Source organism: Mangifera indica, chromosome 4 (genome assembly GCF_011075055.1).
Source record: "Mangifera indica cultivar Alphonso chromosome 4, CATAS_Mindica_2.1, whole genome shotgun sequence".
Lineage (NCBI taxonomy): Eukaryota > Viridiplantae > Streptophyta > Magnoliopsida > Sapindales > Anacardiaceae > Mangifera > Mangifera indica.
The window spans coordinates 8,441,618-8,453,146 of NC_058140.1; the positions used below are offsets into that span (position 1 = coordinate 8,441,618).

Genomic DNA, 11,529 nt, shown 5'->3' on the forward strand with positions numbered 1-11,529 from the left:
AAAAATAACTCTTCTTCAATGTCAACCATCACATGTGATTCATATGATGACTGTAATCACATTTGATGATTGAAATCACCGTAAACCTATCATTTTCAAATCCGACTTCAACACCAATTGATTCTATGAGTATTCTAACACATGTTCATAGACAATTTTTCATTAAAATCGTAAAAGATTGAAAGCTATTTCACATAAAAATTCAACAGATAAATTTTGAGCTCTAAATCTATCAAATCTATTACAAAATGCTTATATCTAAATATTAGAAGCTATTTGAACATAGTAAAGAACATATACTAACATTTTTTACCTTTTTCGTTTTTTGGTCGAGAAATAAACTAAAATGTGTTATTTGTTTTAAGTGAATAGTGCATAGGTGGTGATGTTAGTTATATGGGGTGAAAATACAAAATTTCAATTTTGGAAATGAATCTAAAATTTATTTATATATAAAAATTTTCTTCAAAGTATAAAATGTTGATCATATTTGTTTAACATCCAAAAACTTGACTAGTTTCAATTAAATACTTTGAATTTTTGTCATTTTAATTAATTTCTCCGGCTATTTATATGTCATTTGATTCCCATTTTGAAAATTTAAATTTTCTAAATTTGTGCAGGAGTCGACAATAGGGAATTATTATGATTCATATAAAAGAGTAATTTAGAGTTGATAAAGCAAGAAGAAATTTACATGTTTGTGAATGGTCCAATTTAACACTTTTAAAAACAAAAAACAAAAAAGATTAGAAAAGTTCCCAGGCGATAAAAAGGGTAGCAATGAGGGCAAGTTAACAGTTGACAAAAAAGCGTTGACTTTGTAAAGTATGGTCCCCACTCTCACCGGTGACCTATAATACAATTAAACTATCTCCTAATTTTGGTAATTAATTATAACTCCTCCGTCATCGTCATCATCACCAATTATTTACATATTTAACCTTTTTTATTATTAATTATAATTATTATGCTACTTAAAAAAATTAATAATTTAATTGATTTTAACTCTCTTATTTTAAAATTAATTTGGGACTTTGACTTTTCATAAATATCTATTTATTAGAGTGTTAAAATTTTAATATTATCTTTACTATATTTTATAAATTTAATTTATTTGTTTATTTATTAAAATTTAAATATGAAAAAAAATTGGACGAGTTAAATAATTTTCATGCAATTAGAGTGGAGGAGTACTAAAATCAATAACAAAACAAATTAAAGAAAAAAAGGTAACAGTGTAAGTAAGAAAAGAGAGCAGGCAGAAAGTCAATAAGGGCAAGCTCTGGCTTGGCTTTTGGCAGCCATTTCTTTGCCCTCCAAACACTTCTTCAACCATTCCTTCCTCATTATTATTATACAACTTATACTTCTCTTTAATATCAACAAACAAATTTATATATAAATTTTTATTTAATTATTACACTTGTATACATCCTTTTCAAGATATTGCTTATTCAACTTCTGTACAGCTGTTTTTTCTATCATTTTCTTGGAAAATCAGCAACTCTTTCCATCGGTTAGTTAATTTCAAGGATGCCCAGATGCTTTTTTTTTTTCCCTTTACTTGTTTCTTTTAGCTTTTTTGGTTGCTTTGTTTTTTTCTTGATGTTCAAAATTATTGATTTGGATGTTGCAGGTTCTGGAGTTTTTGGGGCTTCTTTTGAATGATTTTTTTTTGTTTTGAAATTAGTAGAAGAATTTGTAGATGTTGAGTGGTTGCAGAAGAAGAAGGAAGTGAATTGAGGTTCAATTTTATGGATATTCTATGTTGCTTCAATTCTGTTTATTCTCAGGTGACAAGATCTCTTAACTTTGTTTTCGTTTCCTTTATTTTTTTTTTTCTCTGTTTTAGGAAATTTCTAAATAATTATAAGTTCATTGGTGTGGTGTGTTAATTTGCTTGGATTCTGGAAGCAAATGTGATCGAATTTTGTGCTGGTTGACTTGCCGATTCTGTTATGTAGACTAATTGAAATTGGGCTGTTTTTGTTGAAGGTCGGAGAACTTTATTTTGAGGTGATTCTAGTAATGAAATAGCTTAACTTGGGAGCTTCTATGATCTGAAAAAATAAAAAAATGTGTTCTTCGTTCTTGTTGAATCTGTGGGGATGTTTGGTTCAGTTCAGATGATTTCATCTGGAAAAAAAAAGTGTTATTCGTTCTTACTGAATCTGTGGGGATGTTTGGTTCAGTTCAGATTATTTCAATGTTATTATGATATTAAGGATTCTGCGGAGTCTTGACAAGGTTTATAATTATTGGAAAAATATTTTAAAGACCTTTGGATTCTTGTGTTTTTTATTTTTTACAGAACCAAAATGGTGACACAGCAATGGACTTTGCAATATTTGCAGAAATCAAATGTCATTTTATTGGAAAATTTTAAGAAAGCTTTTTAGTGCAGTATAATTTATCAATTTCTTTTATTCTGATGCTAAGTTGATGAACTGACTTTCTGTATCTATTGCCTTTTGTCTAAGTAACTATGTGCTACTGTTTCAATCTGGGTGCTTTCTGGTCTCTTTGTTAAGATACATCTTCTAGAAAGCATGTTTTTACTGAAATTTCTACAAAAGCTAGATTTTTAGAATTATGGCAATTGGACTTGATGCATTCTGTAAGACTTCAACACAAAGGGAGCATATAGGATTTACTTTGCAAAATTTTCTTTCCAAAGAAATAGATTTAAAACATTGATTTTCTATTTTTTCTAATGTCCTATTGACAATAATCTTTGTTTTCTTTTCCCTACCCATCTCCCCCTTGCTTTTCCTCTATATGATTGAATGCCTTGCTTTAAAGATTATTCTTTTGGTTGTTTTGATTGCTAATTTGTAAATACAACTGAAACTGATGTTGTGATTGGGTATTTTTATAACTGAACTTGATACCTGGTACTCACAATCAGTTTGTTATTTTGGACTAGTGCTGAATTTATCATGGAACCTTTAGCTAGATCATTTTATTAGGTTTTCTCTGGGCTCTACTGTTCTAGATTATTTTGTTCTTGTTACTTAGACTATGTCTTTTGTTTCTCAATTTCATCTTTATTTCCATTGTTTCCCTTTGTCAATGCTAACAAAATTGAAAACATCTGTTCAGGTTGTGGGGGGACGCTCTTCATCTAACTCCGGCAAGGGTAGGAGCCATCAAAGCCCAGTCAAGTATGGCTTTAGTCTAGTTAAAGGAAAAGCAAATCATCCAATGGAGGATTTTCACGTGGCAAAGTTTCTTCAATTCCAAGGTCATGAGCTTGGACTTTTTGCCATATATGATGGACATTTGGGAGATTCTGTGCCTGCCTATCTACAAAAGCATCTGTTTCCCAATATCATAAAGGATGTAAGTTGTTGATTATTTCTAGTGCTTGAACAATCTTTAAGGAGCATTTGATTTCTGTAAAGACTTGAAATCGTTCCATCACTTTTACATTGCTAAAGTATTTTTTCTAATAGTCATGATGTTGGGAATTTGACCTCCAAAGGAGTAAGTTTTAATCTGCCTTTTTTGAAATAAATCCTCATGATTTAAAGTGAAAAAAGGTACTATAAAGGGTTCTAAAATAGTTGATATCTTGCATCCTAAGTTAGAGTAGACCATGCATTGACTTTTGTCGCTGTGGTTGGTGCCCATCTGCAGTCAATAATTTTTTTTAAATCAATTACAGGATGACTTTTTGAGAGATCCCCGCACATCCATTTCTAGAGCCTATGAGAGGACAGACCAGGCAATTTTGACACACAGTCCTGACTTGGGACGAGGTGGGTCCACTGCTGTCACTGCCATTCTAATAAATGGACAGAAGTTATGGGTAGCCAACGTTGGAGATTCACGAGCAGTTCTTTCAAAAAGAGGGCAGGCAATACAGATGAGTATTGATCATGAGCCTAACACTGAGCGAGGCAGCATTGAGGACAGAGGTGGCTTTGTCTCGAACATGCCAGGTAGTTTAACAAAATTTGAAGCTTATGGCTATGTGCTTAAAAAATTATTATATATTTAGATGAGTCCAGAAACTTCAAGGGCTGCATTCTGTGGTGTAATGTGATGAAGAGTCAGTGCCAACTCCTTTTAAAATTATTAATAATATGTAATTTTTACCCTTCTCCAATCTCCTTAACCTAAAATGTGAGTAGGAATAAGATCCAAGACCTCTTGAATAACTATAAGAGACTTTTTCTTGCTGAACTAACTAGAACCTACAAGAATCAATACCAATTATCTAGTTTGAGCCTATATTTTTATTTATTTGGAGAAATGTTTCTGAATCTTGTGCCATGGTCTTTTACCTAAAGAAAGTATGTTATGCTGGATGACTTTGTTGCTTTTATATATTTCTAAATTAAATTAAACTTAGCTTTAATAAAAAAGAGTGCCTGGTTGACTAAGTGTTGTTTAATAAATACAATAACTGCTGAGAAAAGAAATCTATTTTTTTTTAAAAAGGCAAACTCATATTACATGCCATTATCAGATTTGTGATTGATTACTATTGTTGAGAAGAAAAATGTTTTTAGTGTAAAATTTCATTTCTGTTATAGAGGACAGTATTTATGCATGTCTTATGGTTTGATAATATTAAAGAAGATGATAATAAAGGAAAAGGTATTTTAAACACCAATTCTTTGCAAATTTAGGTACTGAAATGAGAATATTGTAAGATAAGTGACTTGGTTGCCCTTGGGATTTTGCTAATATAAAGGAAGGATGGTAGGACAGACAGTCGATGTGTTCAGCAGAAAGTCAGAACCATAAAACCATTAAAAGCATAGTTGATTTAGGTATGTGAAACTGCATGGTAAGAAGGGAAGAATTGTGGAGAATTCCAGTTATTTGTCATTCCTTATTTTTGGGAGGGGGATTTTTTTTTTTTTTTGGAACGACAAATAGATGGATACTCATCTTTGAGTGAGAGATTCCTGGATACAGATAGATGGATACCCTCTTGTGTGGCTTTCACCGTCTTGTTGTTGCAAGGCACTGGAGCTTCAACTTAATTAGGAACTTGAATAAAAAAGGAAGCCCAAGACTATGCAACACATATGGAGATGATAGGCAATATTGATATTGATGAGTTAAGCGTAGATGAAAGATAGTGGAAGAGAGAGTCTTTGGACAGTTATTCCTACAATTCTTGTCTTCTTTGATTAATATTTTTTTGAATGGGAAGTTTATAGGCCACACAAAATGAAATGGAACGTCAAAGTTCCTCTCATAATACAAGTCTTCATGTGGGCTTTGATGTCAAGGAAAATTCAATAATAGAAAGTAATGCAAAGAAGTGTTAAAAGATGTTCGTTTTGCCATCATGGTCTGATGTGTAGAAGAAATGGACAGACTAATGCCATGTCTTACTAAACTGCACAGTGAAGCTTAAATAGCTTGGATCAATCAGGGCTTATGTGATACAATGCATATGAGGCATACTTTTTCTTTTGGGAAAAGAAAGAAAGCCCAGATTAAATGAAAATACACAAGTTTTAGTTCTCTTTTTGGGTACCATGACAAGAAAAAAGAAACGTAATTCTGGAAGGGAAAAAGAGGAAAACAGTGACCAAATGTGGGATAAAATTCAGTTTTGTGAATCATGTTGATCTTAGGTTACAAAGGATTTTTAAGATTCTTCTTTTTTTTTTTTGCATCTCAATTGGGAGTTTTCCTTAAGTGCACAGTGGAGCCTAAATATCTTCGATCAATCAAGGCTTATGCGATGCAATGAATATGAGGCATATTTTTTCTTTTGGGAAAAGAAAGAAAGCCAAGACTAAATGAAAATACACAACTTTCGGTTCTCTTTTTGGGTATTGTGACCAAAAATAAAAAAAATCATAATTCTGGAAGGGAAAAAGAGGAAAATAGCATCAAAATGTGGGATAAAATTTAGTTTTATGAATCACTTTGGTCTTCGGTTTCAAAGGATTTTTAAGATTCTTCCTTTTTTTTTTTCCACCTCAATCAGGAGTTTTCTTTAACTGCACTGTGAAGCCTAAATAGCTTGGATCAATCAAGGCTGATGTGATGCAATACATATGAGGCATATTTTTTCTTTTGGGAAAAGAAATAAAGCCAAGACTAAATGAAAATGCACAACTTTTAGTTCTCTTTTTGGGTACTATGACAAGAAAAAAATAATCTTAATTTTGGAGGGGATAAAGAGGAAAATATTGTCAAAATGCAGGATAAAATTCAGTTTTGTGAATCACTTTGGTCTTAGGTTTCACAGAAATATTCAAGATTCTTCTTTTTTCCTTTCTTAGTTGGGAGTTTTAATTTTGCTTTTAGGCATCACTTTTGGAGATTGGCATTAAGGGATTTCGCAATTCTTGTAATACTTATATAAATCCATTATATTTGTCTTGAGAGGTGGTGTCATCTATTAGGCACTATAAGCAAGTACTTTTGGGTTGTCTTTCTATAGGGTAGAAACACCAACACTATAAGCAAATATAAAATTCAGTTTTGTGAATCACTTTGGTCTTAGGTTTCACAGAAATATTCAAGATTCTTCTTTTTTTCTTTCTTAGTTGGGAGTTTTAATTTTGCTTTTAGGCATCACTTTTGGAGATTGGCATTAAGGGATTTCGCAATTCTTGTAATACTTATATAAATCCATTATATTTGTCTTGAGAGGTGGTGTCATCTATTAGGCACTATAAGCAAGTACTTTTGGGTTGTCTTTCTATAGGGTAGAAACACCAACACCCCCTCCCCCACCCCCCCCAAGTGATTTTATGGTTTTAATGTGGCTTGCAAGGCCAAAATTGTGTCGCCTCTCAATGAATTATTATTTATACCACTGGTGGGTCAAATGCTATGACCTTCAGATTCCCACCAGGGTCCTGTAAGGGCCGCCTAACATGTTTATAACTATGCATTTATTGATTGTTAAAAGTTGTAGGGTCCAGAAATATTCTGTAGCTTATGATGCTTCTTTGAAAAAAATGTTGATAAGTTGGATTAGGAGTTGAACAGTTGGATTAAAATTAATTAGTGTATAGTTAAAAGGTTTTGGGAACTGATATAGAGTCTGAAATTTGGCAGAAGCTTCATGCATATAATTCAGTAAACAATTTGATAGAGATCAGTCGAGGAGAAAGTTCTAAAGTCTAATTGGAACTGAAGGTCATCAGTCTTGATTTGGTCTGGCTAAATTCTGAGGAAAGATGATATGGCAAAAAAGCTAATTTGTTTGAGAACCAGATTTAAAAAAAACGAAAGAAAAATTGGTCAAGAGATGCTTCTTCTTGACAAGTGATCTTGAAGAAGCTAATTTGATGGAGAATCAATTTTAAAAATTTTAGGTTTGCCATTGAAAGAATGGTTTGGAAGATATTTCAACAAGGTATGATTCTTTCATCTTTTTTTATTTATTGTTATCTTATTTTGATTGGAAACATAAAGGTCTATATTACGTAAACAAAACCTCAAGTAGTGGATCAAGAATCCACCAACACAAAAGGAACCCATCTAAGTAGGGTTTTAGGGTTTCAAAAGACCATCGCTAAAGATTTAACAGGACGATGAAGGAATAAATGGCCATAGGTTTCTTTATCATTTTTAAACATAACATCCCAATGTGGGGGAAGGTTCATTTCATGGTACTTCAATTGAATAATGTCTGCTGTATTTAGCTTTCCTGGAACCAAAGTTCTTGAAAACACTTGAACTTTTTAGGAGGACCTTTTGCTTTTCAAAAATATAGTTGTAATATTTAAAATCAGTTGCAGGTTTTTCTGCTTGTAAATTTGAGAGTATGAGTTACAAGTGTAACCATCTGGTCAAGTTTCCATTTTTTTTGTCTCCTCTGAACTCATTAATGGAAACATTGTCCAGAACCCAATAGGTCAATGAATTTGTCAATCTCACTCATCTGCAAATTTCTTTTGATCTTTATGTTTCACCTTCCTTGTGAGAAGAAGAGTCAAGAGAGGCATGAAAAGTGACTCATTTGTTAACATTGAAACTAGAAAGAATAGGATTGCATTGATTCAAGCTAAGTCTCCAAGCCATGTACCCTCCCATAAATAAATTTCCTTGCCATTTCTCACCTATAAAATATATGAAAGTTGAATGTAGGATATTACTCAGAATTGGTTTTCCAAGGACTTCTATGAGGTCCATTTTTCAATTTCTTTTGAATTCCTTACATTGGATTGAATGCAATATGTGCTTTTGATAACTTCACAAAGGGAATCTCTCAGGGAAAAACTTCCAAAGCCATTTAGCTAGGAGAGCCCTATTTTTCTTGTCCATATTCCCAACTCCTAGTCTTCATATCCTTCCCAAAGGAAACATTTCATCATCTCTCAAGTCATAAAAATCTGCCTCTTTAAATTTCTGAATCATATCGTGAAAAAAAAAAAATTAAAGTCACTTTTTATCTTGTTTACTTTAGCTTCATTATGAAATCTATATCCTTTGTTGCTAACCGGATTTGTTCTCCATATAGTTTTTTTTTGTTAAATTTTAATCATTATTGATAGTATTTGAAGAATTTATAAGGGGAAAAATTAGAAATATGATTTTTTTTAGTGGATATCCAAGATACCAGGAGGTTATAGAAAACATTTTTCCAAATCAATTAATATTCACGTCTTCAAGGGAGTTGAGCCTATAATTAACAAACTATCGAGGTTTTTACTGAAACTACCTATGAACCTTCAGTGAGGTCATAGCAAATTACCCAACTTGATGTGATTGGTCCAGCTGTAATTTATGAAGTTGACTAATCAATCAATTATTAAGGGTTGAACCACACATTAAGGTGATTCATATGAGAAATTTTGACTTTGCTTTTACATAATTATAAGATACTCTACAAACTATACTAAACTAGGTTGCAGGCTGCAATGTGTTGTGTCAAAATGTCAACCAGGTTGCGAAATCTAAGTTGTGTTGAACCCTTACTGTCTTATGGATGAAAGTTTTATGAGATCTGTCGGCTGTATGTGTGTTAAATTTGTCTGACTATCAATTGTCAGGTGGATCATTTATACCTAAGGATTTGTCTCAGTCTTCTTTAGGGCACTCACTCTTCATTCATCTTTTTTATAGTAGGAAATTGTGTAGGTTTCATTTGTTATTTCTTTTGTTTTTGTTTACAAAAATGAAAATAAGAAATTTAAAATTTTGCATTATTAAATTCCAAAATGCTTTTATTATCATCTTCTAAAAACAGCATCAATGATAAAGTAGAGAGAAAACACTTAAAAAACTTTTTTTTATATTTTTAATATTTTATTAGCACATCTTACTCTCTGTTTTTGTGTATTAGAAAATGAGAATAGTTAAGTCAACAGGAACTACACAATTTTAAAACCCTCCCAAAAAAACAAAATGGAAATGATTGTTATTGCTTTGTCAGCATTTAGCATCAGGATTGGAGTGAAACAGTGAGTTTCACTCGGTTGAGAGGTACTTTTCCAAATAACATAAAGGATTTAGGCCTCATAAGTGTTTATATATAATATATACATATATATACACTAAGTATCCTATAAAGGGTTTTTTTGAGCAATTTTGCTCAAGGTTAGATCCCCTATACTGACACTTCCACTTGAACATACCAGATCATACATCTCATGCATGTCACTATTTTTGCTGATTTGAATAATTATTTGTTAAATAAATTCAAGAGCAGGATGTGTAGATTGCAATCAACTTTGTCAAAGGCTGACATCCATGTTGGTGCTAATACATAAATTGTAGCTCTTGCCTAACCATAATGAATTAAGCTTCAGCCATTATCTGTCTACTAGTTCTGGATATAGGAATTGCTAACTGCCCAATTCACAAATTGAAATAGTTGTGTCAACAATTTTGTTATGATCAGATGATGATAGTTTATTTCATCTTCTGACACCTCAATATTTTGATATATTGTAGTATTCCACATGCTACCTTTTTCATGGAGGGATGAAATATATCTATAAATGTACTTGTTCTTGTTAATATAATCTGAAAGCAAATCATTTGTACAATATGGGTATGTTGCTGTTTTCTGTATTAGTAATAATAAGCAGTATTTGTTGCTTCCTATACCAGGAGATGTTGCAAGAGTGAATGGACAATTGGCAGTTTCTCGTGCTTTTGGAGACAAGAACCTAAAATCACACCTGCGATGTGATCCTGATATACGGGATGCTGATATCGATTCAGATACTGATCTTATTATCCTTGCAAGTGATGGCCTTTGGAAGGTGATTCATCTCTTTCTATTGTTCTGTTCCAAAGATTGATTAGTTATGGCTTCTTTTTATCTTTTTTTTTCCTCAATATATTAGGTCATGTCTAATCAAGAGGCAGTTGATATTGCAAGAAAAATAAAGGATCCACACAGGGCAGCCAAGCAACTAGTAGCTGAGGCATTGAACAATGACAGTAAGGATGACATCTCCTGTATTGTAGTGCGATTCAAGGGGTAGAACTCAAGCTGAGGGAGGGATATGTAAATGTGGTTATTATATGATGAAATGCATTTTTAATAGATTAACAATGCCAGTTAATTGCATGAAATCCAATTTAAATTTGGAAAATGTTTTTAAAATAGCATATATTTATGTTGGTTTCCCCTCCTGTTGTAAAATCAAAATTCTAGCATTAGGTTGTGAGGTTTTGATATTGTTTAGATTTCATCAATGTGTAGTTTTATACCTTCAATTTCCCTGTAAGTTTATCTCGACTTTAAAGCTTTTTAGATGGCATCTGGTTTATATATAAGGGTTAAATTGGCTGTGTGCAGTTGATAGCATGGAGAAATATTATTGCGGTTGAAATGTGTCTTCCAAGAATATTCAGTTTCATATTGAGGAAATTTGGCTTTTTGGTTCTACTATACATAAGCATCCCTGTTGTATTATTTCTTGCATACTTTCTAGACATGGTTTATGGCAAAATTTGTATATGATATTGAAAAAAATACATTATTTTTGGATAAAAAATAAAACGTATGATTGTAGGTCCTGTTTCATCCAAAGCAAATGGTTATTTTAAAATGGCACCCAATTACATGACCTGATTGCTCTTATTAAAAAAAAAAGTAAATCCAAGCAACCAATATGAATTTGGAGAATTCTGAATGACTCTTTTCTTCTACAATCATCAAGTATTGGTTAAGAGGTGGCACAACTAATAGAGTAATGGTTTGAAGTTTATTGGCTATTCAAGGGAAGGTAGAGAGACGCAAGGAGAGAGACTTGCAATATGCAAGTAAGAAATAAGAGAGGAAAGAGACAAGCGAATAGAAGTAGGCGAGGAGAACAAATAGCCCATACCATTACCATTGGTATGGAGGAAGGAACTAGATCTTAGGCATTACGACATGAGATACTGCAGATGGTCTGATGGATAGTTTTAGAGTCTGAAATAATGACAACATGAATAATGGATGAGATCAAGAAATTAATTAGTGGAGCTAAGCCTTTCGCATGCAAAAGTAATTTCCTAAGCAAACTCTTTGATTATTTTTATATTTTTCTTCAAAATTTTTCTACATAAACCCCCTCCCCCAGCCCCTCCCAAAATTCA

The 11,529-nt window shown here is 32.3% G+C and overlaps 1 protein-coding gene across 1 annotated transcript; it reads left to right on the forward strand.

Moving 5' to 3' along the window:
• The first annotated feature begins 1,266 nt into the window (after window positions 1-1,266).
• LOC123214639 (probable protein phosphatase 2C 9) lies at window positions 1,267-10,753 on the forward strand. Its single transcript, XM_044634547.1, has 6 exons — window positions 1,267-1,519; window positions 1,640-1,796; window positions 3,106-3,345; window positions 3,671-3,947; window positions 10,048-10,202; window positions 10,287-10,753. Exons 2-6 carry the CDS (start codon window positions 1,758-1,760, stop codon window positions 10,425-10,427), a joined length of 852 nt encoding a protein of 283 aa, XP_044490482.1. The 5' UTR covers window positions 1,267-1,519; window positions 1,640-1,757; the 3' UTR covers window positions 10,428-10,753.
• The last annotated feature ends 776 nt before the right edge of the window (window positions 10,754-11,529 follow it).

Bases quoted from the DNA above. Each gene is read 5' to 3' on its own strand.
- LOC123214639 (XM_044634547.1), top strand. From the start codon at position 1,758: ATGGATATTCTATGTTGCTTCAATTCTGTTTATTCTCAG. The intron at 3,346-3,670 runs GTAAGTTGTTGA...AATCAATTACAG, and splicing joins TTCCCAATATCATAAAGGAT to GATGACTTTTTGAGAGATCC. The intron at 3,948-10,047 runs GTAGTTTAACAA...TTCCTATACCAG, and splicing joins CTTTGTCTCGAACATGCCAG to GAGATGTTGCAAGAGTGAAT.